At 45.5% G+C, this 27219-nt stretch overlaps 1 protein-coding gene across 5 annotated transcripts; it reads right to left on the reverse strand.

Annotated features, from left to right (window-relative positions):
- Nucleotides 1–26463, reverse strand: NR1H3 (nuclear receptor subfamily 1 group H member 3). 5 transcript variants are annotated; one of them, XM_042813372.1, is made up of 10 exons: nucleotides 26376–26463; nucleotides 10655–10902; nucleotides 8579–8845; nucleotides 5605–5813; nucleotides 5133–5312; nucleotides 4644–4743; nucleotides 3338–3451; nucleotides 2420–2514; nucleotides 1943–2017; nucleotides 1–951 (listed from the first exon to the last, which is right to left on the reverse strand). In XM_042813372.1, exons 2-10 carry the CDS (start codon nucleotides 10770–10772, stop codon nucleotides 550–552), a joined length of 1560 nt encoding a protein of 519 aa, XP_042669306.1. In that variant the 5' UTR covers nucleotides 10773–10902; nucleotides 26376–26463; the 3' UTR covers nucleotides 1–549. The 5 variants fall into 5 exon arrangements, with proteins under 5 accessions (XP_042669306.1, XP_042669308.1, XP_042669307.1 ...); XM_042813374.1 differs by lacking the exon at nucleotides 26376–26463 and adding an exon at nucleotides 26162–26235; XM_042813373.1 differs by lacking the exon at nucleotides 26376–26463 and adding an exon at nucleotides 25916–25957.
- Nucleotides 26464–27219: the final 756 nt, after the last annotated feature.

Raw genomic sequence — 27219 nt, forward strand, 5'->3', positions numbered from 1 at the left:
TCCTGTATTAGGCTTTATTCTTTTATATAAACATTAACATTTCTCAAACAGATTAGTTAAAAATACAGATTTAAACAAGATTTTTTTTTTTTTTTTTGCAATTGCAATGAGTTATAAAAAACAACAGATTATTTTACGGATTGTTACAAGTGCTTTACAAAGGTGCAGAGTGAAGGCCAGTGGCAAGGGACCAACCTCAAGTGCAAAATGGACACAATACCCTCACCACGGGCATAGCGCTCAGATACACAGCCAAAAATTAACAACAAACCAACAAAAAAACCAACACGAGCCATGTGAATGTAGGCTCTCGGGATGCTCACCAGGCAAGCAAACAGACCCCTATGACAGAGAAGACTCATGAGACCAAACTACCAGGATACTTCAGGTTACATCTCTGAGATCAGCCCTAAAGATGCTGTTTCTTGGAAAATAAGGAACATATTTTGGAACAGTATGCTTCTCTTGTCAGACAAGTATTGCTTTAAGTCCCAGAATACTTATGGATGTGGATACTTAAGAATGCGGGGCATAAATCCAGCGTGGCTCTCACTGTGCCCAACGTGAAGGAAGGATACAGGACCCAAGTGTCCTTCTAAAGCAGTTGGCACTCCTCATACAGCAGGGACCTCCATATCCCATCATAACCACTGGAACTTTGAGAAAGTACCTTGGAAAGACTTTGGCATGAGGAAGAAGATGCAAGCAGAGGAAGTAACACTCAATATTCCTGCAGCCCACGATCTGAGAGTTGTGCAGCCCACAGCTTGTGCAATGCCCACATATTTCACTAAGAGCAGTGTGTCCTCTCTCCTTGGCCGATACATCTTCACACTCACCTTGGAACACATGCCATATGCTCCAAATTCTTGCAAGTTTTGGAGATCCTTCCACCACACCTACCTTGCCTAGGTACCAGTCCTTCCCACCTTTCTCTCTTCTCTTCCACCCCTAAAGACAGAAAAAAATCTATGCCCTGATTTGTTTTGAACTTAAGTTTTCCAGCTGTTAGCAAGACAAAGGTAAAGAGAACTGGCTGCAAATGAGCATGAGATAGAATTGTGATATATTACATAAAAAAAAAAAAAAAAATTCTCTACTTTATGCCTGACATTTTTCTGGTGTACAAATGTTCCCTACCCAGAGGATTTCCCTGTTAGACAAAGGGCACTACACATTAGAATCGCAGAATGGCCTAGGTTGGAAGGGACCTTAAAGATCATTTAGCTCCAACATCAGAGGAATCCTCTTTCCAAAGGAAGGCCAGAATGAAAGGGCACCTCTAGAGATGAAGTCTCACTATAAGGAAATAACAGCTACTTCTCTTGAAATCCTTGCAAAGGGCAGCACATAGAAGATATTTTTATTTATAGGAAACCCAGTGAAACCCCTAGAACATACACACTGACTTCCCTGAGCTCCTCAGATCCAGGTACACTGGGAACCCTGCATAAGCCTTTTGAGCTGGGTTACTCTCAATAGAGAGGGTTTGGCAAATTCCTGCAAATTCATTTTCATAATCAACGAGAGAGGAAAGGATTGATTAGCAAATCCCCAGGACATGCTTAGAAAAGAGAAAGAGACTGAAGAAAGAGGTGTATGTGCGTGGAGAGTCTTCATTTCTACCGTTTTCAGATGTTTCATATTATTCATTTGGGGTGTGGGCACTACATCAAAACCAACCCCCATCATCTGATCTACCCCAGCTGCCTCCTGCATAGTCTCATTACAACATTGAAACCCCAAGCTCGTCACTCTCTGCACTGCCTAGCCCAGAGTTCAGTGCCTTGGAGAGGGGAGGCTGGCTTCTCGTTAGCAAAGGCTGGGACACGGCATTACGTCGGCACATCAGTGCCCTGGGAGCATGCGGTCACTCATGCACATCCCAGATTTCTGAGAGCAGGGGAGGAAGTTTCTTGTCCTGCAGCCGAAGGGCAAACACCTGTTCAGAGTGAACACTACTTAGTGTCCGAAGACTGACCAGCTTCATTAACATCCGTGGAAACATCAGGTGATCCTGCAGGGTCAGAAATGGACAGCTGTTAGTAAATCCATGCTAAAACTTTGGCTTTTGAAAACTAACAAACCCCACCAAAGCACAGTGGATGATGCATTACACACAATCCCAATTTTCCCTACAACAGCATTATCCTGGAGGCAGCAGTGTGGAAAAACACAAATACAACATTACAACCCAAAACTCCAGACTTTCTATGCTAGCTAACTACAGAGCACAGTACAGAACTGCAGGCTGTGACAGCTCACAAATCCTCCATTTACAGCTGCTATCACATAGCCACAGAAGAGAACAGCATGACAGTACAGGCAACAAGAGATCTGATTGACACTGTCAGAACTGGGCCTGCATGAACACAAATTCAGTTTGTACCATCGCGGGGATGTCCGGTGAGACACTTACATTTGGTCTATTGATGCAAATGTACGAATGAAGGGCTTCCACATAGGTGTGCTGTAGTCTCTCCACCAGGGACTGGTCCTGCACATTCGGTCGATCTACCAAAAGCAGGTTAGAAATAAGCATGTTGCTACAGGCAGCATTACTAGACTTGACCCTGGTCTAGCCTCAGTAAGGTCTCTCCCCAAAACTCATCTAGCATTCACCCAGCACAGCTGGGACAGTCATTTGTGAATGCAGCAGCTATGCCAGTTTTCTCAAACTGCTCTTTTTCAATCACGTCTAATGCGTACAGGGAATCAGATCCAATTCCTACAGGGGTAGAAGGTTATAGAGACCAAAAAGCACTATATAGATACCTTTTTTGTCTCACATTTGTGACTAACTGAAGATGAAAAGCTGCAGTTATTCAGGAGAGAATGGGAAAGTTTCTCCAGTAGCTAAGCCAGTCCAAAAACAAGAACAAATAAAGAATTTTGATCTTTCAGGTCACAAGACACAGAAAAAAGATGCAAGGAGCAGAGACAGTTTCTTTTCAGAGCCCTTTCCTGGCCCAGAACAATGTTGTTCTCTCAGAGTACCTGTACTTGTCCACTAGATGTCACTCACGCCATGCTACCCATCGCAATTCAGAGATACCAAACATGTTAAGGGGACAGTAAAATAGCAGTTTTTAAATGAGGTAGATCAATACTGGCTGATTTTGCTATACACATCTTCAGAGAAGAATCCGTTTTACTGTTGAGGTAGCACTGGAAGATTCAGAATATAACAAATACTCCAAGCAGAAGTAGTAATGTGCTCATTCATCATAAGACCTTACACCTTCTATTACTTCTCTGCTTTCCATCATCTTCCTTAACTGCTTCCTTTACCCTGCAACTCAGTGCTGCAGCTTTTCAGATCTCCCTGCCTTTTTACCTGCAGAGAAAATGTTGATGGCGATTAAAAGTGCATATTCAGCATCATTGAGTTGCAGCTCATTCATTCCCTTTGAGAACTCAAAGATGGGGTTAATGAACTCAAACTGCAGACCTGCAGCAAACAGAAGAAAAGAGTGTAAGGGTCAGCAGTGGCAATTGCTTCCTCTCTCTTTCTCTCTCCATCTCACAGAATAAGCTGTCAGAAACACACTCAGCATGACAGGGAGCAGGGAAGACAGGCAGGCAGACACACAATCAGTTTTCAGACAAATCTATCCCAAAGACAAAATCCCACAAGTTTAAAATCTACGCTTTTTATTCCACACCACCATCTCTTTCAAACCTGGCAGCCCTATTGCTTTCAAACAAAGTTTTAATTCCATGCTGCTGATTCATCTGAAGTCTTGAGATGAAAAAGCAGTTCCAAGAGTTCCGCACTACTCAATTTCCTTTACCTTAAAAATCTGGGAGAGCTGGAAGATCCTGGTCTAGACTTACAATCACCTTCTTTGATAACAGCCTGGCAGAAGTACAATCACATTTATTCTGTCATAACATACAGATGACTGTCATATCGTGTCCCTTTGTGCTATGTGATGTAAAAGCATGCTGAAAAATAAGCCTTTCCCCCCAGAATACCATCCAAATCTCATGTCCTGTAGTACGTAAGAGCAAGATGGAGGGAATCTCCCTGGCTGCCTTCTTTTTGTCTTTCTAATAACCCGAAGAAAAAGCTGCCATGAAGAGCATCAAGGAGGAGAAATGTCTACTAAAAGCTGAAAAAGAAATAAAGTTCAGTTTCCTAAGTTTGGAACCTTTGTCATAAGAAACTGAGCGTTAAAGTTTGAAAGTGCAGTTGAGTGGCGTGATGTGGCAGTAAGCTCCTAGAAAGCCATCAGCAGCCTGGAGGGCCTAGACACCCTAAACTTGTCCATGGAAGGTACAAAGAATCACAGCAGCTGACCTTCTGAGTCTTGTGGACCACTAAAGCTCCTTCTTACGAGAATGTATCGATTTTGAATCCCTTCTACCATATCTATCTCATCCCTAAGCAACATGACTCTCACCACTCTTTTTCACTTACCCTGATACCAGATTGTTTCCTCCCTTGCTCCCAGTCTCTTTGTACGGCTCTTGCTTATTCCGTTTTTTTTTTGCAATGATCCTTCTGTTAAAAGCTGCTCTTGTTCTAAACCCTTCATTTAACTTCAAGTCACACACACTATTTCCAGCAGCCACATGAAAAATGAAAAGATGAAAGAACACAAGACAGGGAAGGAAGAAACACCTGTCTAATGCAGCACCTGCTTTGGCGAAGTCATCCCGATTATAGCTCAGGTCCTTCAGAAAAGTGATGCTCTCAATCTCTGGATTGTAGCGCCGAGATGTCTCCAACAACATCACCTGAAACCAGAGATCACAGTTAGATACACTTGAATACAGGAAAGAACATCACAGTATTAATAATCAGTTGAGAGAAAAAAGAAGAAAAAAAACAAGAGAAAAACCCCAAGTGTAATTCTCTCAGAATACTTCAAAATTCCAATGTAAATTCTGCTGCATCCTTTGCAGCGTCTCCTCCTGGGAACGGATTATAATGCTTTCCAGTGCCAAGGTGCTCTTTCCTCATTCTTCTCCATGGCCCTTTGCCAGGATAGCCTCTCACTACAGAGTAGAGGTCTTTCTTTCAGCCTGCCATCCCAAAAAAAGGGATGTAAAACCATTTCTGCAGGTGGGTAATCCAGACTCTTTTGTCTCTGTTACTACATACTATTGTGGAGACAATCTCTCACCTCTATGGTAGATGTCTTCAACAAAGCAATCTGATCTTCCCTCGTGAGCTCCCGGAAGCCAGGTAGTTGCTTGGCAAAGTCCACAATCTCTTGCACAGAGATAATTGCAAGTTCTGTAAAGTGAGCAAAACGCTGCTGCCTTGCTTCACGGTTATTAGGGTCAGGAACTTGGGGCCATGGCTGTGGAAATGAAAAGAGACAGCATATATATATATATATATATATATATATATATATATATATATATATACGTACATAAAATGAAAGATGAAAAAAGAATAGAAAGATGAGAAGAGGAAGCGAACAAAGAGAATAAGTGAGACACACTGGAACTAGTAAGTTTTTCTACAGAGAACTATGCCTCAAGCATTTCGATTCTACCCAAAACTTCACCCCAACCCTGACTCCTCGTAATTCCACTTCTTCCTTATTATTCTTACTATTATAAATTTCCACTGGTAAGAGTATTTACCGTCACTTTGATCCTGTCAGTGAACGAGCGCTGGTTGCACTGCTGTTGAGCAGCCACAAGCTTTTCAATCATGTTTAACTGTTCAGGTGTCAGCTGGTGGGAAGGACTTGGTGGCTGTGGAGGGTTTGGACGCACCACGACTGTCCGCGCCTGATCGTCCTCCTGCTTCTTCAGCTTTTTCAGCCGAATCTGCTCTTCAGACAGAACATCTACAATAGGAACAGCCAGAGATCAATCATAGAGGAACAGTGAAACCACACTAAACACAGGGCAGCACGTTGCAGATGGAGAAGCAGAGGTTCCAGCTGCCAGCATCTGGCTTATGTACACTCATGTACAGGATACAGACAGTGATACTTATTTGTGTCTCGCTCTCTTCTCCACTTGTTCCATTGCCTTTCTTTTAATTGTACTTCGTGCAAACATTCACAAAGGACAGTGAGCACATGAAGCTCCCATCATGCTGTCCTGCATATGTCAGAAATAGCTTTTGCCTCTAAGCAATTTCCCAAAATATCATATAACATAGTCCAAGAGGTGCTCTCTGCACATCACGATGAGTCCATTATATTTTATATAATTCTGTTGTTTTGTCTTTTTTCTGATACTGCTAAGTTAACAGTTTGTGTCATTTAATCTTCTCCTTAAGAGGCCAGATTCAGTACTAGATGGAGTTAGACCATGAAAGGACAGTCCTCTGCACAGCCCATCTGCAGTAGAAATGTACAGCAAGTGGAATAAAGAAAGGACAGCTTTGTATAAATCCCACTGAGGAGGAATGTAAGCCCTTCTGAGTAGGGCTGGAAGTCTTCAGTCATGAAGTTGAAGAGTGATACTATTTAGATTCAACACTGTAGAAAATAAAAAAAGTCAGGGGCATCCTTCTGGAATGTCTTATCAAACCATTTGCTCAGTACTTAAATTTATTTGGATGCCTTTAACTAAGTTAATTGAAAAAAAAAAAAAAAAAAAAAAAGATTTTTGATGTAGATTTCTGCTGTTTCTTTAAGTCAAAGCTGCAAAAACTACCTGCAGGCCATATCTGAATCACCCTGTGAGCTACTGATAAATGAACAAAATGCAGAAAGCAGACTGGAAATACAACTGTATTTGTTCAAAAACAAATATAAAAATAAAAAATAAAGCCTGACCTTGCTGAAAAATGCTTTGGTCATTTTTTATGCAGAGGAAACAATGAAAAATGGGTGCTATGCAAGAAGGCAGGCCCCAAAACTGAACAAGTATAAACTTCTCAAAATAAACTCTGATAAAACATGTAGGCGAGAACTAGGCAATTGCTGTGACAGTGTGTTCTGAGGTGGACAATACACGGGATCAGAGGGAAAACCCAAGAGCATATATTCAAGCTGAGATGAACCCTTATCCCAGACTTCCAAAATAAGGGAGGGTATGCATGCATGCACACACATACACAAAATGAGAATTCTTACAGCAAAGACATTCAGTACAATTACCACATCAAACATGACCTGCAAGATCGGAGAACGCTACTCACAGTATGAATTTAAGAATGGCAGAGACTGATTCAGGCAATTACAGTCCCTCGCAGAAGAATTTATATCTGAGTAACACGTTACCAAGTATCAGAAAACCTTGCAAACTGCCTATGTGCATGCTTCCTTCACCACACCAAATTCCAAGTAATCTGAGCCACTCAGTTTTCCACGGAGGAGCTATCAAAGCTCATGGCACATGCTGGTTTAAGAAAAATAAACTAGCCATGAGTAATTCCCTTCAGTCTGGGAATTAGAAGAATGTTTCAAACAATTTGCAGAGGGAATGACATTCCAAGTAAACAGCTGGGAAACAAAAATCTCATTTTTTGTCACGATTAACAAGGCAAATTTACAGCATGGATTACAGTGCTGACAAGACAAGTGGTTGATAAAATGACCCAATTATTCCTTCTGGCATAGTTTTCCTGAGCTGAAGTGTATCCTCTGTCTTCACCAAAAAACAATGAGCAAACACTGAAACATAATAAGGCTCTCTAGTAGTATCTACCTACAACAGAAGAGTTAACAGGGCAGGCAGGCAGCCTTACAGAATCATTTTTCAAGTGCATCTCTTTTTGCAGCTCTCAGAAGCAGGGGGAAACAGCGCAGAGACAGCCTACATAAAGCTGATCCAAATCAGTGCGGAAGATTAAATACGTTAAGCATTCTGTGTTTCAGCTTGCAAAAAGTGAAAAGCACATTTTTTTGCTGCAGCTCATTGAGGCTTAATGTTTTTGAGGAGTATATTTTAGAGATGTTTCTGAAATACTTTATGTTCTTCACAGTTCTGTTTGCTGAAGGTCAGAAAAGGAGACTTCACACAAAATTAATTCTAAGTGAGCATCTACTCAGTCAGCCTTGGTCAGGAGAGGGGTGAAACCTGGGAACCTTGTCAGGGGAGTGCTGTTTCTGATACACAAGCAGGAGTGCTGCTGAATATTCAGAAACAGCAGCCTTATGGTCCAGTGAGAAAAATAACTAAGTTCTCTAAAGGCAACGACAAGATTGAGTCTGCACAAACACAGCTGCAGTACCGTGGCGCTGCCCTTGACCTGTCACGAGGTGAATACAGGAAGTGCTTTTTGGCATTTTAAGAGCATGGTGACAAACCTCATAATGCAGACCAAAAGACAGCATACTGAAGAACGTGTAAACTTCAGCTGCGAGTCTTTCCTCTGATGTCACGCTCCGTGATTTCTCACAAAACAGCGTTTTCAAAAGAATACAGCAGGGATCTCAGCACATCAGGGTTGTTTCACCAGCAGCCCCACCTCCCCACGTAATCCCCGCTGAGCTCTCAGCACCTTCTCACACACAATCCAGCCTGCAGCGTGCGTGGCTCACGTGTGTTCCCCAGCGTTCACGCTGTCCTCTCCCTTACATCCACCCCCACTGGCCACCTGCCCACCCCCCGCTCCCTCATCCCAGCGCCCCCCAGCACCACTTCCTGCACTCACACTGCTCCCGCATGCCTGCCTCCTGGCACTTGCGCAGCCGGCACTCCTGGCACTTGCGCCGCATATACATGTCCATCTCACACTTGCCGCCGTTCTTGCAGACGTACTGGGCGCCCTTGATGACACTGCGGCGGAAGAAGCCCTTGCAGCCTTCACAACTCAGCACGTTGTAGTGGAAGCCCGAGGCCTTGTCCCCGCACACACTGCAGACTTCATTTCCCAGCATCTTGGGGGCCGGGCCCTTCTTCCGCTTCAGCGGGGGATTTTCTATGAGAAGAACAGTAGCAAAATAACAAACAGTCACATACACACAAGAGGGAAGCATGGCATTTGCAACTGATGGCCCCATTCCTTACAACGATCAATACGTTGGCTCAAACCCACCATCTCCTACATATGCGGCTGAAAAGTCACCCTTTTCACTCCTTTGGGGCAAGCATATCTTCTGCAACAAACCACGTATTGACATAATCCAAACAGTTCCATGCCAAATATGTAAGCACACATAGCTTTACACTTGACCCTACTATGGAGCAGATCAAAGTGATAAAAACATGCTCAAGCCCGATGTTCTTCTGTACATTCCATCAGCAGAAATGACTTAGCACCTAACAAATAGCTGCTGAAAACTGACCTGAAATTCAAGATTGCACAGAAAATAAGTCTTTTCAAAATTGAACACATGGGAAAGCCTTCAAGATAGAAGACAGCAACTCCATGCAGTCAGGGTCAAGCAGCTGACACACACTATGTGAGCTCTAAGAACTTCTGTAACCCCAAAACCATCATTTATTTTTCAAGATGACTGCTCCTCACTCCTTAAACTAAAACATTCTCACTCTTCCATTTGCTGAATCTTGTTACTCCGTTAAAAAAAAAAAAAAAAAGTCTTCACTATTGCCTTGCATTTTAAATGGTCTTGTGCAGCAGTTCCCAGTTTTTCCTGCCTCATTCTCATGGATCTTCTGTCACAAAATGCATGTTCTGAAAACATCTTTGGACTGCTCCAGTCAATACTAAAGCATTCTACTCAAATGCTCACTGATGTTCTTTGTGCATTCCCTCCTTATTAGCCATCCCCATCTTCATTCCACTAATTCTAGCCATGTCGTCACTTCGCATGTTCTTCTATGCAGCTCAATGCATGTATTTTTTTGTCTGTTTGATGTAATAGATCCTTCTATGGCAGCTTTCATAAACCATACAGGCAGAACGGCCTTGATAAGGCTCAGAAATTATTATTAGTGTTCTTCACTTCATATTGGTTTTCAGACTTAAGCATCTTGGTGTTGATTTTCAATTCCATTGACTTTGCAAAGGTCTGCAGGTCATTCACTTTGGCATGCACATCTCATTGCAGACAGTGCAGATCAGGAAAATGTCAGCAGAAAGGTTAAGCCTCTGATATTCTCCTCTCTTGATTTACTGTACTTCTCTTCACACCATCTCTTACAAAGAAGAAATTACGCAATGCCTGTATTTATTTCAAGTTACTCAGTCTCCTTTTACACATATATTAACTGGCATAAAAACTTTGACAAAGTTTTGAATCACGTTCAGATTTCTGAGTGACAGCAAAGTAAACCAATAACTGCACATGATGAATCCATCCAGCACATATCTTTTGACTGTCATTAATGGTTACCTAAAGATCTGACAACCATCCTTATGACTGTTTCACTGAGTCAAATAGGCTTCAGTTTTCACCTAAGGAAACTATTTTCCATTTTGAACATTAGGCATTTTAGTTATACTGCTTATCATTGTCATTTTGCAAAATCAAAGCTTGAGATGCATCAAGCTTGACCATCATCTTGGTACCTTTGCCTCTCATTATGGGCCTCCTTGTTCAGTAGATTCACTCTTTAATCATTTTCTCTACATTTCATGACTTTCCTGCATCTTTTGTAAAGCATTCATTAATTTCAACTAACAGTAATGGATAATAGTCTTCAACTCTGGTGTCTCAGATGTAGCAGTACTCACTCTAGAACTTCTCCAAGTATCAGTATTATTTACAGCTTAAAGAATGGAATCCCTTCAGCTTGTAAGCATTTAATAAGAGTTTTTCCATACCTGCATGCTTAGGGGGGTTCTCTGAGCCAGAGAAGACTGAAAGGCCTTCCTCCTCCATCTCAAATACACTTGCCACCCTCTTCCCATGGTCCTGTGTGCTGAGTTGAGTGGGACCCATGGAGGCCACACAGGAAGGGCTTGCTATAATCTCATCTCTGCAGCATTTTTACTGCAGAGTAAGGAGCAGCAGGCAACTTTCTTCAAGGTCTTTAGTTTTTCCCTGCTACCGAAAGTCAGAAAGGAAGTACCTGTGGAGAAAAACAGAGACAAAAGAGGCAAAACTTCAGCTACTGAGACTGTTAACTCCCCAAATCTTACAGAACAGCAAGCAAGCAGCAAGATTGTTTCCTTATTAAGAGACAATTAACTTTGTTTTTTATCAATATTTATTCCCTTGAAATAATATTTTAACAAACTGTGGTTAAAATACAGTAACAGCACACTTGGACACAAAACTGTTTACTGTCACATCAAACCAGGACAAACCTCCATTACCGCTAGCACCAGCAGGGGACTTCAGCCCTAATCTTTCCAAGCATGTGAGAGGGAAATTCCAAACTCCACAACCAGAGGCCTTCGCTGAAGCTTCCAGGAACCAATTACTCATTACTGCCAGCTGTGCTGGATTTTATTGCATGAACTCCAGAGCACACAGAAAACTGTAAAAGCCAATTTTGATACACTGATACAGCAACGACTAATTTCCCTATTACTAGCAACAGCTGAAGGCTGTGCCAAGGATCAATGATGCATCAAAGATGAGGATTACTAATCCTCCCCTGACCTATAAAAATAAACAGAAAACCAGAATCATATCTAAGGGAAACCCTGGCCATTATGCCACTCTCAGGAAACATTCACCACCAACTTTCTGGGGACACCCTTTTCCAGGACTTGGAAATGATACTAAAAACCATCCTTTTATAAAGCACTAACTCCACACTACGTTATGTGAACCTGGAAAGCGAATCCCACCACTTTTTCCAAAAAGCTCTACTACCCAAACAGAAAAAAAGTCTTACCAGTGAGATTGCAAAGACTTAGTGAAACTGATGTAAACTGCTAGCATAAACACACCTTTATCTGCTCCAACATGCATACAGATCACTTGATCTTAATTCTGTGATTTACCAATGCAAGCTAAAAGGATTAACTGATTTAAAAAGCAACTGCCTTAAAGGCCAGGACCAGTTTAACTTGGCCCATGGAGTTCAGGACTGGAAGTGTGCCACTCTCTAGAAGAGAGGAGGTGACAGAAGGCTGTGCAGCAGCACAAACATAAAACGTCAGGTAAACAGGGACATGCTTTACACAGTGCACTGCTGACTGGGAGAGGCAGAGGACTACTGCCCCAGGCCTCTTCTTCCCTCCTCTATATTTGGACCAGACCATGTAAATTCTCTTAGAGTGCCAAAGGCAAAAGACAAAAGCAGTTGTGCCACAAAACCACCCCCTCCCAGAACTCTGACAGCAACAGTCATCACGTACAAATCCAGTCATACTGTCAAGATTGCTAGGCTCTTGCCATGCCTCTTTATGCTGTGGCAAATAACAGAAGCAAGTGTTAAAAACCATATATTAAAAAACCACATATTAATTTATGTGACCTTTGTAAACACAGACTCAGACTGCATAAGGAAATCAAAACTCCCTTGCTTTGATGTACACAGCCACACAATCACTGCAAAAATAGACTAGGATAAGTGCAACTGCAGCAAATGTAGAACACAAAGCCACAAAAGAACAAGAAATCCCAGAGTAAAAGTCCGCAACATAACAGGTCTGATTTGCAAATAATCTAAAGAGATACACAGTTCCCAAAAGAATAGAGTGGACATCACAATTAACTTTAAAAAAATTATCCACAATAAATCCTGCAGCAACAGAAAACCTTATGGAGAGGCACAGAGCACCACCTGGAGATGGGAACTTCAGTGAGAGAAATCCAGAGCTGCCTTATATTCCTACATGTATGCTTCTCATGGATGCACAGTTTCAGATGTTTCAGACATGTTTGGACACAAAGCAGAAAACTGAGATGCCTGAGTACATCTCCACATTCCTTTAAGTCACGCAAAAGATTCACTCAAGCATTAATTACTGTGAAGAATGAAACACTGCTGGTAGTACTTGCAGCACTTCTTGAAGAAAAGGTCCGATCCTCCAGCTGATGGACGGAGTGACGGTGCTCAGGCCCTGCTGCCTGCAGGCAGTGACACAGCCCTGCTGCATCCCAGCCACAAGCTGCAATGTATTCCAGGAAGTAAGGGAGGAGGAGGGCTCCTCCTGATGGGATTACAAAATCATTTCATCCACATAATCACGACTGACATTGCAAGAGTGAAACTTCTTGTCAGCAGGACATCTGGAGCCCAAAGGGGAGGGATTTTTTTTTCTTAAAAAAGAGACTGCTGACTTCCTGGCAATGTCAGACTAGCCTGCAGGCACCCAGCACACAGCAGGGGTATGGCATATCAGTCACTACCTTCATGCTGTGAAACCAGCCCATGTGTTCCTACCTCATGCACCATCCTCTAGCACTTCCCCAACAGAATGGGCCAGACAGGAGCAGGAAAGATGAGAGGCCAAGGCTGCTCCTAAGACACAGTATTTTTAGTTTTGTAGATGCAGTAACAGTTCCAGGCTGTGGAAAATAGACCTAATTACAAACAGCAGCACTCCGGTGGAGCAAGGTAATGAAACTAAACTAGCCTTTTCCCCACAGGCAGAGGCTGTGTGATTAGGCAGGAAGTTAAGTTTCACAGAAATATATGACTCATATAACTCCATAACTCCAAATGTTCTTGAGTTCTGTATTAATATTCATGTTATCAGAGGTTCATATCTCCCGATTTGTACCACCACTTCAACTTGAAATAAAAAAGGGTGATGCAAGCCTGAACTAAAAAATGAACGCAGACTTCTTGACATCATCTTCCGCACTGCCTCCACCTTCTGTCTCGACTCTGTCAGTTTTAGAAACCAGCATTGGCCAAGTGACAAGAGATGGGGCAATCACTTCTCCAGCACAGCTTCTACAATGCAGGAACCTGGTGAGCATACACTGCACAGGGAAGCATGCATAGATGAAAGGCAAATAGAAACAATTCTCCACCTCATCACTCATGTCTCAGATTCTCTCCTTGTCACACATGTCTCAGAAGAGACGTTAAACATGTTTTTAAAATGTTGTTCCTTACATCCTTTCTTCCCTCTCTGATGGTCTCGAAATCAGCACTCCTCAAACAAAATACCAGAGAAGGGACTAGAGGGGCCTGGCTCTTGCACTTCATGCTTACTACCAGAAACCTTCACTCCTCCCTCCAGCACCAGCCTTGTCTGAACCCATATCCTCAGTTAGAAGACCCCTTCTGAGCCCAGCTGAAGCATTTATGCACTCTTTTGGAAATCTCTGACCAGACCTGTCCTCAAGAGCCACAAAACTACAGAACATGCCTATTTTCTGTCTCATGCTCTCAGAGGATAAGTAAAAGATATGGCTTTGAGCAGCAAAGCACACAGATGAAGAAGCCAAAGGAACCAGTGTAGTTACTGTAGTCATACTTCTGATAAAAACGTCTGTTCTCTCCACAGCATCTTTGTCTGGCATCTTTTTCTGGTACTTTGTGGGAAGAATTTACAGACCAGAACCAAACCAGATGCAAGTGCATGCCTGGAGAAACTGTGCTGTGGAGAGCAGGGATAATGAGAGGAAAAGCACAGTGGGCCTTTCACCTCCAAGCACTGGATGCTCAGAGGAAACAGTGGCTTTTTAAGAAGTTTATGCAAGTCCCTGGGATCTTTCAAAAGAGGAGCTACAGTCAGTGTCCTGGTAAGTTACAAAATCCTACAGCCTTCAGACAAGAGAAAATAAGCAGTTATGTTTTGGTTCTATAATGAATCACCAGTGCACACTGCAGCACTTCAGCACCAACAGAAGAGACCCTGTGCACGTACACATGTAGTACTGTGACTGTGCTCACGTGTCACATACGTGTGTGTCAACAGGACTGCACCTGTGTGGAATGGGCTGCTGGGGAACCAGTGTGTCTGAAGGGAAGAACTTTCAGGGAAACTTACAGCAAGAATATAATTTTGCATTTGGGCTTCTAGAGGCATTCTGACAGGCAAAACAATCCTCAATCTGAAACTACCTCTGAAAACTGAGTCAAAATAGGGGCTTAAGGATCTCTGCTGAAAGCTAAATTCTCAGTGCGCACACTGTGATGATACCTCGGGTGCCAATCCAAATGTCTGAGTAAAAAAGAAAAAACACCATTGGACTGACACATCACAGAACCTACAGCATCGGCATAGAACAAAGCTCCTCATGAGGCACTGCTCTTTCAATTCTTTCATAAGTACTAAAGGTATTCTGCTACCCAATGTTCTTCCTATGCCTTCTCTGGTGCGGCATCAACTTCAGATTGTCAAAGGGAGAGATAAAACATGAAAATGCAAGGTGTGCCAAGAAGCACAACATGACAGCACTGTTCTTAACATTATGTTTACAAACAAGGGCAAGAACTGCTCTATAACTCTGAGTGAACAGCAACTAGCTCCATGTCCTAGCAGCAGATTCCCTTCTACAGAGAAGTGCACAGCATTAACTGTTTGGATGTCTCAAGAATAAAGACTGCTACAAAATGAAATTAGCCTACAAGCCCACCTATCTCAACAACAATGGTAGCAAAGCTACAGCCTATTAAGAGCTTTCACTGGCTACCAAGCTAAACTTCTGCAGACCACTACCAGTTCCACAAACACATGGCACCTGTCCACAAGAACTAGCAGCTGCTGTCACTTCTGACAACCACAGAAAGCAGTCATTCCTGACTGTAGCCAGCTGCCCATAGTGGGCAGCACTTGGGTCTCCTGTCCCCAGGTTAAGAGTCTTATTCCCACCTCTGTCTCTAGTTCTGAGTCTTAGAGCCCAAGTCCTCTTACTTTGGCTCTTCTTCCCGTTGCCGACCAAATTCCTTATCACCCATCCCTTTGCTGACTTCTGGAATGGCCTCTGCTTAAGTGTTTGTCTCTTCCTTTAAACTCATATATCCCTGATCTCGCCTGGTTCTCACTGTGGCACTTGGCTCTCATGGTGAAGGCTTTCTTTGGACTGGCTCTCTGCCTTTGGCTTCAGTCTGTTCTTAAAACACAGCACGACGTCTCCTACCTCCAAGTACAGGTGCAATGGCAGCTCCCAGAGAACAGCTCCAAAAGTGACTAACTACCAGACAGATTAACATAAACAAGTGTGTGTCACTTGGCTGAAAGAGTGCAGGAAAGAGAATACAAAGACATAACGATGGTGTGCACCAGGATGGAAGGTGGTATTCTGTGAGATGGTTTCTGCCTCTTCCACTTAAGCTTATTAAGGAAGGGAAAGTCAGGCTACTATAGAAAAACACCCTAAAAGAGTTTTTAGCTTTGGAAGACTGAAGTGCAGTCTCTGTAACTTTCAGATCTTTTACTGTAACAATGCAAATATTTCCACACACATTTGTCAGCCTGTATCCAGCATGACTTAAAGGGTCTGGACACACAGAATATGCCATTATCGACAAGCAGCAGCAGCAACAGAAAATCCAAACCATTTCTGCCCAACAGTGGGGAAAAAGAACTGAAAATAGGACTGAAGCAAAAGAAAAATTTCTCTCCACTGAACATTTGCAAATTCATTAGTGAACTCAATTACAGCCATATGACACAATGGCACTATCAAACACAACACCATAATTCAGGGCAGAATCAGGCCAAAGGACTTCTGCTTTGTTTTATATCAAAATCCAAACTCACTCCTAGCCTGTGTCCCCATAGCACAGGACTAGCTTCTTTTCTACACTGGGCACACTGGAAACAGGGCTTCCCAAACTATCCCTGAGGTGAAGACAGAACATGCTGGCTCCAATCACGGCCAGAAACTTGCAAACTATGTAGAGGAGCTCCTCACTCCATCAGCCACTGCTCTTCAAGTCATCTCTCCCATGCACATCTCATCCAGCAGGAGATGCTCCCTCTCCTCTCACTTGTCTCTCTCATTACACCTTATATCCAAAGACTGAGGTTTTGGGTTTGCCCTTGCCTTCACCTCTTCACCTGAGGGTGCCATGTCAAAACAAGAAACAAGGGGAAAACAGTGATACTACTGTTCTCAGGGTGGGTGAGATCCTGAAGTGGGCTGAACCTATTTCCTCCCTCCCTCCCTTCCTCCGTCCCAGATGCCCTTGATCCTGCAGAGAGGAGGAGAAAGGAGACAGGGTTACTGCCGTTCACTCACACTGCACACAGGGTGCTCTCTTGCCTCTTTTCCTGTTTGCATGGAAGCATCGTTCCCTCTGACAAAGGAAGAGAGAAAGGCAGAAAGGGAGCGAGGGAACAGATAATGGTAAGAAAGGATAGATTCTTCCCTGGTTAATTAACTGAAAATGAATAGTAAGTCCATCAGGGTTGATGTGGCACCTTGCTGACAGGAAATGCCTCTGGAGGCCATAGACCCAGGTTCCCTTGAAGTCTACAAAACAGCACAAGTCAGGTTGAGGTAGCAAAGCTCCAGCCCCTTATCCTTCCCAGGCTTTCTACTGCCTCTTTCCCTCAGCTTTCAAGCTTCTGACTAATCTAGAATATAGCCATCCTGAGCTGCCAAAACAAGAGTGTGCACTGGTTTCTAGTAAAGAAGACATTACAGTAACAGCACCCCCAACCATCCTACCAAAAGACAAGCCATCATCTCCCAGCCCAGCCCGGCCAGCTAAGCCATGGCCCCGCATTCCAGTGTGGGGAGCAAAGGGAACACAGCCACATGGATTGATGCCGGCTTCCACAGCAACCACAGGGGAGAAAGCGAGCAGAATTTGCCATTTGCAGCTGAACTGCAATAATCCCCAGCTCCTGGCTGCAAATCCAGCTCCAACCGTCAAATGGCAGTTTGACTCCGCTATCAGCGCCGACCTTCAGACGGCAGGAAGCGCAACCGAGGCTCCAACAGAAGCTTCGAACAGGAAAAATCCCATCTGTGCTCCTCCCCGGAGGATGAAGCACACAGAGCAAAACAGCTGCCCCCTCCTCCTATCAAAGGAGCAAAGGGCAGCTCTGTGCTGCTCCCTGGAAGAAGGGGAAGGGAGGGGATCCAACCAGCAGCATGCTCTGCAGAGTGTTTGTCAGCATCAGCTGTAAGCGGCTCCCTATGGAAATTCACGTAGCAGCAACAGCGCTCTTTTGCCAGTGCCACTCACAATTTCCCCATGCAAATTAAGGTATCCAAACATTAGATTTTTTTCCCTTGCACATTTAAATATATCTATACTAAGGTGGTTTTGCTTTGTGTTTCATTTTCTTCCTACGGCACCTGTATTGGCTATGAGTGTAATTCTCTTGTCCTTATGACCACATCACCAGAGAAAATACAGGTAAAAGTGAGAACTGTTCAAGCAATCTGGAAAACTTCCTCCTGTGAAGTTATCTGCTAATCAGCAGGAATTAAAGTTATCCCCAGGCTTATCAAGAGAACACAACTCCAAAGAGATGGGAAATAGCCAGTGTCACCTGAATCAGAGATACTGGCAGTACTAGCTATGTTTCAACAGCCTGTTTGTTGTTGTGTTTTGTTTTTTTTCTTCTTCTTTTTAAATGGGGCTGTGCATTAGTGGAAAAAAAAAGATCTAAAGAAACCTCTTTCTCCAACCACTACGTACTACCACCTTGGCACCATATGATAGAGAAAAGAAGACATCCCTACCTGGCAGCCTATGTTCTCCCTTTCTGAACTTGAGTCCCACAGATATTACATCCCTGCTTCAGGGAACACAGGTTTGACTCACGAGAGGTGTGAGATGTCATCCCCACATTATATCTAAACTGAAGGAAGATGAGAACAAACAAAAACCACGGAAATAATGATGACTACCCAAAGTAGTGGAGATCAGGGAAGAGGGCTAAAAGCAGCCCATAGCCAATAAGAGAATCAAAGACATTACAACCAGAAAAGCAGCCCTGCCAGCCTTTCTCTGCACGTGGAAAAGAACGATAAATAATCACGTACTGCTTACCTGATTGTATCCTTAAAGTAATTTAATCTCCACAAAACTCTCAGGAAATAACACCCCCTGCCTATTCTAACCATCTCCAGCAGTTGGCATCACCAAGAAGAGATGCGCTCGGCTCACCAGGTGGTCTCAGCCCATCTCTTCAGTATCAGAGCCCAAAAGTGCTGATGGCTCCTCTGAGGAAGACACAGTCTGATTCACTGACAGATCACCCTCTCTCAAACTGGTCTCTACCCTCCAGCACCTCTGCAACAGAAGAACAAAAGGCAAAAGAAGAAAGAAAAACTGAAGGAGAGGGCTGTTAGTGGTACAGTTGTTTGTTCATTTTTCCTATTTCCACCCACTTCCTTTCATCAACATGCTGCATATCACCATAACTAACACGGGATTGTTTCTGGGAAACAGCTTTTTATAACGCATCTATATAGCACTTAGTATCCAAGCATCATCCCACCTAAAAGCATCTATCAAAACAAATACTACTGCTCATCACAGGCAAAAGAGAAATATAGTACTGGATTGCAAAGCAGGCAGGAAACTCATTAAGACTCCCTTAAGGGCAGTAGGGGAAAAGTACCAAGTCCCATTCATAGAAATATCATCCCTAGATGTAGCACAGAGGTCAAGAAGAAATGACAATACTACTGAAACACTCATATGAAGAACGTATCGGGTGAATACAGGAACTGAGTCTAAATTGCTTCAAAGTAAGCTGGACCATTCCATATCTTGGCCTATTCAGCGCTCATCCATTACCTAGGGATACATTTTGGCAGATTTCACTAATGTGGCTCTTAGAAGGGCAGAAGAGAGGCAGAGCTTTGCATTATACATCCAAACCTAGATCAGCAAGAAGTGATCAGAAAAATTGCCAAGAAACACAGTAGGAGCGGCATTTAGGGCTGCAGGGGTGCAGATCAGAAGACTTTTAAGAGCTCTGTTGGAAGGCAAATTTGTCCTGCTTTTGACTTTACTATCCTAGACCCTGGCCCTCATGGTCTATTTCCCCATCCCTGGATGCATATAAGGCCAGGCTAGATGTGGCTCTGAGCAGCCTGGTCTAGTGACTGGAAACCCAGCACACAGCAGGCAGGTTGAAACTAGGTGATCATTGTGGTTGTTTTCAATTCAGGCTATCCTATGATTCTATGATATGATTCTGCTTTGGGGTCAATTCAGCTAAACACTTAGAAGTACAATAACAACAAGATAAGGAGGAGGAATTATTTTTCTTTTTAAAATAAACACACAAATAAAAGCTCGAAGGGTTAAAGATCTGAAAATGAGAAAAGAGGATCCGTGTGACAGGAAGGGAGCGTGTGAGAGGGCGTGTGACAGACTGTGTAGCAGAGCGTGTGTGTCGATCCCATTCCCTCTGAGGTCCCTGGCCAAATGCAGAGCTGAACTTTCTGCAGACTTTGTCCTGCCAAGTCATGTTCCCTTCTCACACCGCCTGACATCACCACAAACACTCAGCTGGAAAACAGACCGGAGCGGGGCAGAATCTGCTGCGGCAGCATCAGCCAGTGGGATGGCTGCAGAGTGGCACACCCTCCAGTTGGCTGAGCTGAGCCTCTGCTCCTGCAGGTAATCTCCAGGCACTGGGAGCTTCACCCTGGTTCATGCAAACAGAGCCCTAGTATAGGGCAAGAGGAGCTGAGGTGCTAAGCATATTGATGCTTTTCTATGGTCCAAATTCCTTCAGCAGAACAGACTGCAACTCTGCAAAAAATCTCTAATAGGGAAAGACAAAGGAACTAACTACAAGACTGTCAGGTTTCACCTAAGCAATACAGCACAATGAGCCCACCGCATTCCTAGTTCCTGTGCAGTCCTGTCAGGCAGAGAAGAAAGAAATCAATGGCAGAACCCACTGGCCACCAAAGAACCATGAGCCAGAAGCTGTGCACAGATGAAAGCTTGGGCAGGTGCCACATGAAGCAAGCGAGCAAACATTATTCCAGCCAGAAAGCTCCTGCCAGCCACCTTCTCAGAAACAGCTGCAGACCTAGCAATGTAAGCATGAGCGTGTGGGAGCAGGTAATGGGGCTGCCAGCAGGCAGCTGGGCTTCTTATCCTGGTCCTTGCACCAAGGTTAAGTGTGGGGATGGCTGCTGCTCCTGGGACACTGCAGAAGGCACCACTCAGAGCAAGTACTGGGAAGTTTCACTGGGAGACCAGGCTGGAATGGGGCAGGACAAAACCTCCAGTCTCTCCTTGTTTTAACTTCCACTACCAACCCCAATCTGCTGTTAAAAGCATAACAGGAAAAATATCTTCAAAGTGCAGGCAATAGAAAAAAAAAAATGTTTTCTTCAGGAAAAGGATTCCACTTTCTCCACTCCAGTTCTACTTCTAGGAAAACAAAAAGCAATTTGGGAGCTTCTATAGAGCAAGGGAAAAGTTTTCTTCAGTTCCACAAAAGCATGAAAGTTAACTCCCCTCCTCTAAGACGCACTCAGATAACAGGAGCTCCTTGGCAGGCACTGAGCTCATCCATATTCTGTATTCCAAAACACTCCCAAAGTCGGTACCTGAAGGCCACATGCCAGCCTCTTCTCCAGCATTGGGAGCGCACGGCTGCTGAGCTGCCTCGGTGGCCACGCCTGTGCGAGCCGCAGCACGCTGCTGAGGGCCCCGCACCGCCTGCAAGTCAGGGCAAGTGCCATCACAGCCGGTCCCAAAGGCTCTCCCAGCACACCTTCACACACCCGCAGACATCCGCACGTGGGTTTCCCCTTGGGAGGTGCTCGAGAAGCCGCTGCGCACACCTCACCGAGAGCTGCCCATGTATAAACGTCCAGGAAAAAGCACCGGCGCAGCCTGCGGAGTCCTCTGGGGAGCGGCACGTTTCCGCATGCGTGACTCTGGCCAGAGACACACTACAGAGCTGGTTCAAAAGCCTGCACCTCTTTGCCCTCGTTTCAGAAAGGCCCTAAATAGACTACTTAAATTCCAAATGTTTCTATTTATAGAGGACTTCACACACATTTTTTCAAGATTACATTCACTGAATTTTTGACGACGATGACAATATAAGATAAAGCCTAACACAAACATGCAAACCCTCTCCAAGCAGTACACGGTCACTGTGGAATGTTTAAAGAACGCATTTCCTAAATTTGAGAAAGATCTGAAGTCCCTGGAAGCAGAATCCACTGAAGGATCAATCCATAAAGGACAAGAGGCAGTTTCATCACTGCTATCATTCACTGAAAGCTGGGGGAGGGAAGCACGCTTGGGGAGGGAGGTGTTTTTCTCTTCCAATCTATGAAGCAAAACAACACAAGGGAGGATGAGTTACACTCATTCTGAGATCTGGAAGGACACAATGACCGAAAACATGCAGTTCATTTTGATAAGTACAGATAACAGCGCCTTGTTAAAGCAAAACTGTTTTAACAGTACACACGCCAGCAAGCTCATTTTTTTCTTGTTTGTCCAGTGCTTGATTACAGTCTAATTATAAAAATTCAATTTTGCATGCTTTTAATTTGACCTTTTAATCAAACAGTATTGCAGCAGTCACTAGGAAAGATGTTATTCACCTAATAAATTCAAGTGGCCATTTTCCAACGTAAACATTTGCTGTGATATAATAGCATAAACTAATGTATGCAGACACACTCTATCATCCTGCTTAGCAAGTAATAAATTAGCCTAGCCAATTAGAGCAAACCTTGCTTTTAGGAAAACACCAAATGCAAAACAAGGTTTACGTGGATTACTTGGATCACCAACTTAAATCGTGACTTAAAATCAGCAGGTGGGAGCCTTGCTTTGAGCCACACAGCAGTGCTTGTCTCACAGCTGGACCACAGTCAGCCAAGACTCCCCTTTCCTAAGAAGGGCAGAAGATCTCACTTCTGTGCGCAGCTCTCGTTTCAAGGAATTTTACAAGTGTATTTACCAGTATTTAAAGAAAAACACCTTACAAAAAACTAGAAAACCTAACACACCAGGGAACACCTACTCTTGTCAGTCACTTGCTGCAGCAACCGGTGTGATACCCACCTAATACTGTTTACTTACATCCCAGAGATGTTTCTACGTGTAAATAATGCAGCTTGGCTCTGCAGCATGGATTTGATGGCCTTTCAGTCCTCCCATCCCATGAGAGTCCTCCTACTTAACCCTAGAGAGAACAATTATGGTAGCTTGCAAATTCAGAGAATTACATTCCTAATTTCTAACATAGTTCTTTTCATCCCATCATCAACTAAAGAAACAAATCTTCCCCTCCCCCCTTGACAGATAAAAGCAGGATTTTGCTCTTCCCCACGTGTGCTACCCAAAGTAGCCTTTGCCCTCCCCAAACAAGAGGCTTAAAAGCTTGACAGTGCATATTCCAACTCACTTTACTAAATGATAATGATATCACCCTAACATTTTCTTTCGGATTCTCAATAAGGCAAGCAATTTTGCATTACGGGAAATCTGCTTTTGAGATCTCCAGATCTAAACTAACAAGCCCCATAGGCTCCAGGGATATCTATCTCCTTCTTATCGAGGACACAAGAAATGAATTTGTCCGTGTTCCAAAAATGGAAAAAAGTATTTTGTCCTAAGCAGGAAGTCACAGAACAAAGCAACACGGAGCGCTAAAGTAACACATCACACCACTTTTAACTGAGATATTTTTAAGATCTGCCACAACACAGAAAGCCTCTCTTACTTTAACAACATTCTGTGCATTTGTCATACCAAGGCTTATTAAAACACAGCTTCTAGCTGCAGTAACCACAATGAAAATGCAAGGTCAAACACTGCACTTACATATTAGCAGAAGTATGATCTAAGACCAAGTTCAACCTGTTTGCAGACTGGATGCAGAACCGTACCCGTGCAGAAAGCACTCCCCCAAACTCCTTTCCAAGGCTCCTTCCCACTCAGTTTCCACAGCAGAGAATGTGTTCCTGCCCTCCTAAATTATTATGCTGTGAGAAAAACAAGGCAACACACTGCAGTGCAGAGCAGCAGAACAATTTCCCCCAGCCAAACAAAACAGCGTTTTTGTAAGGTTTGACTTTAATGCTGAAATTGTCATTTTTCTCTTAGACTTGCAGATGTGCAAATCCTACTGCTTGGTGGGGAAGGAGGAAGGAAAATGACAAAATCTGATAAGCTTTCCTATTCAACTTGCAAAGATACACAGATCAGTGACAACGAGACTTCCACAGCAGCTGCTTCCCGAGCAGAACATAGGATCATCCTTCAGTGCATTCAAAGACAAAGCACATTATATTTCGTATCCTTCCCTGGGCAGATGGGACTTCTGAGAAACAGCAACAGCTTAAGACTCTAAATTCAAAACTTCTTTTTGAAGAAAAAAAAAGTCCATCTTGATAGCCAACAGTCACAGAGCAGATCTAGTTACAAAAGACGGAACATGAGTAGTCTGCGCCCATCACCGTTTCTAAAGACTGGATCAAACAATCAGCAGCAGATTTCATCCTTCCTTTAACCCAACATCGAGCGCTTCCTGAATTGTAACAGCAATTCCTAGAGAAAGTACCTTAACTGAAAAAGTTGTCTGAACAGAGATAACAGCAATCCAACACGCATTAACACACTGGAAACACAGCTCTGCCTACAGGTGTGAGCTCAGCACCAAGCAGTGAGCTCCCGCCCATACCTCTGCAGCACACACCTGCTGTCCTGCACACCGCCAGCTCCTTGCTGCACCGCAGCCAGCAAAGGGAACGCCGTGACAAGGTACAGAGCTGCAGTGCAGCAGCTGCTAACTGCCAGCAGCAGTAACCAAAGGCACACTGCCAGAACACAGCAGGTCGGTGATAAAGTTTCCTGTTTGACGTTTTTTTGGTCAGGTGATTCATACACAGTCCCTGCTGCAGTGCTTCTCCTTGCACCCCGTTACAGTACAAGCAGCTGCAGGATTCCTCGGACAGCTACAGAATGGTGGAGACAGGAGGGGAACTGATCATTTCAGCCTCCATTTTTCTCTCCCAAAAGTTTGCCTCCCTCTGCGATGGATGCACCTCTGTAAGCACACATAAGAAAGAAAACCTACTGAACTCAAGTGCTAGATTCCAGTGAGTGACTACAGCGGGCAGCATCCAGCCTGCATCGCAGGCCTTGCAGCAGGAAGAATCCTCTGGTGAATGTGTCATGGGTGTGGTTGTGGAGAAATGCAGCAAGGCCAAACTCCATCTGGTCGTGGCATAACCTGTACTACGTCCAACGCCCTCAACCCAAAAGAAAGTAAGGCCGAGCTTATTAACACTCAGCTGTAATTTTCACACCAGATTTGCTCCTTTAACTGGAAGAGAAGACCGCTACTCACTGAAAGAAGTAGCAAACATTTTTTTTTTTCTGTTTGTCCCCAGTAGAGCCTGGTGCCTGGGAAGCAGCACACTCCATGCACCTTGGGATGAGCAGCAGAGCTCAGAGGACAGTCTGCCCTCCCTGCAAACATGACCTGCAGCCACAGCCGGGAGCTGCCGCAGCGATCCAAAGCATTAGTCAGGCGTGTGAGTCAGTGGCAGAAACTCCCTTAGAAAAGCCTTACAGTGAAAGGCCCAGCTGTGCCTTTAGGGGGAAGAAAGGGGGGATCCATGAGAGAAAGCATTCCTCTTCAAGCAGAGATCTGAGGGATGCTGCCATCCTGCAACGGAACACTTGCTGTTAAGAGTCTGTGGACCTTAACACAACTTGCAATGAAGCGGCACAACAAGAAGCCGATGTTCGCAGTTACCCTCTTACAGCCCTACACACACCTGTCACCGGTCTGTGTTCCAGAAGGCAGGTGATCGGAGCTGACAGCACGTAACAAGTGAACCAACAGCAATACAGAGCTGAGCCGCACAGACAAGGAAACGTGACAAAGCTAACAGAGTAAACATCACTGCACCTGGCAGCCTCTCCAGCAGAGACCCGGGCTCTCTGGACACAGGAGATGTGCAACGCCCCGAGCCTCGACCCTTCTTCAGCTCCTCCACCCGCCCGTCCACTCCTCCCAGAGAGCCCCTTCCAGCGCCGCGACCCCGGAGCCCCGCCGTCCCCAGGGCAGGTCCCCTCGCTCTCCGCTCCGCCCCGAGCCCGAGCGCGGAAAGGCGAGGCCGCGACGGCCGCCTCAGGGCCCGTTCCGGTACCTTCCAACGCGCCGCAGGAGCCCGGCGCAGGCCTCGGGTCGGGCGGCGGCGGAGCCGAGCGTTCCCCCTTCCCCCCTCGGCCCGCTCCAGCCCCAGAGGAAAGTTACCGGGCGGCGCGGCTCCTCAGCGGCCCCGGCGACGGGCGGCCACCGCTCCCGGCAGGTGCCCGAGCGCCCGGCGGCGGCGCGACCCGGCTGCGTGCCGCGGAGCTGCCGTGATGTAACGCGCGGCCCGGCCGCCCACCGCACGCCCGGCCCGGCCCGCCCCATTCCGGCCCGGCGGCAGCGACCGCCCCCGGAGAGCCGGGCCCTCGGGAGAACGAAAGCAAAGCGGTGCGCCGTGCCGGCCCTTACGCATCGGTCTCGGCTCGCTGTCCCGATGCGACGATCACCGAAGCGCAAGCAAGCAAACGCAAGCGCCGCCTTAGCGCTACTAGCAGCGGTTCCGCTCACGCTCCTGCCCGTGCTCGGCCGTGCTCGGGGCCGCCGTGCATTGCCCCTAGGTATCAGTTCTGTCGAATCAGCAGAGAGCCGAACCCGATAAAGAATAGCACAACCAAACTGGTACCTCCGGTTAAGCGCACGCAGTCCCGGCCTGCTGATACTTTTTCTCTCCGCGCCCCCTATGGCACGGCGTCAGCAGCGATAACAGGAAAGATCAGCGTGACCTGGTGCTTTCCAAGAGATACGGAATCACAGTCGCTGTAATTCATTAAACATTCAAGCACGTCAAACAAACGGCTCCGTCCAGCCGCTGCTGAGTTACACAGCCTTTTGTTTCTTAAGAAGCGACGCGTGACTCCCAGTGCCGCAAAGCACACTTTCTAAGGAACGCAGACAAAAGCAAAAGCCGAGACCCTCGCGTCTCCAATCACGGGTAGATAGAGACAGGCAGCACACATCGCCAGACACCCCAACCACCCATCATTTCCTCCTCCTTTCTTTAAGCGGCCCCGCCGGCCCACGGGCAGCAAAGGCCGGGCCTCCTCCGTGTCCGCGATCCCCTGAGGACCGCAAGGAAGAACGCAGCCGGGCACAACCTGCAACGGCAGGCCCAGGGGATGGGCGGCACGGAGCCAGAGCACGTCTGCACTCCTCCTGTCCCGTAAAAAACACCCGGGGGGTGCAAGAACACTGGGTAACTTTCTCTGTTTTCATGAGAACGCGACGCGGAGAAACTGACGGTCGACCCGCCTGCATGCGGAGCGAGGGGACGCTTCACGAGAAACGCAGCGACCACCGCACGCCGTAACTCGGGCAGCGCCTCGCGTTTAGCAGCCCGGCCCGGGGACTGCCCGAGCAGCGCCGTCACCGGGCGCGGCAGGGGAGCCGCGGGGCTGGGACACTCCGGAGCCGGAAGGCGGGCGGGGACGCGGCGCGGCACACAGCACCACACAGCGCCGCGAGCCGGC

Source organism: Centrocercus urophasianus, unplaced genomic scaffold (genome assembly GCF_019232065.1).
Source record: "Centrocercus urophasianus isolate 14NV4802_14NV808 unplaced genomic scaffold, USGS_Curo_1.0 seq_14, whole genome shotgun sequence".
NCBI classification, from domain to species: domain Eukaryota; kingdom Metazoa; phylum Chordata; class Aves; order Galliformes; family Phasianidae; genus Centrocercus; species Centrocercus urophasianus.

Excerpts from the sequence above, each read along its gene's own strand:
- NR1H3 (XM_042813372.1), bottom strand. The coding sequence starts at position 10,772 with ATGGGTCCCACTCAACTCAGCACACAGGACCATGGGAAGAGGGTGGCA. Across the intron at positions 8,846-10,654 it reads GAACCCCCCTAAGCATGCAG|AAAATCCCCCGCTGAAGCGG; the intron begins GTATGGAAAAAC and ends TTCTTCTCATAG. Across the intron at positions 2,018-2,419 it reads TTTGCATCAATAGACCAAAT|GATCACCTGATGTTTCCACG; the intron begins GTAAGTGTCTCA and ends CTGACCCTGCAG.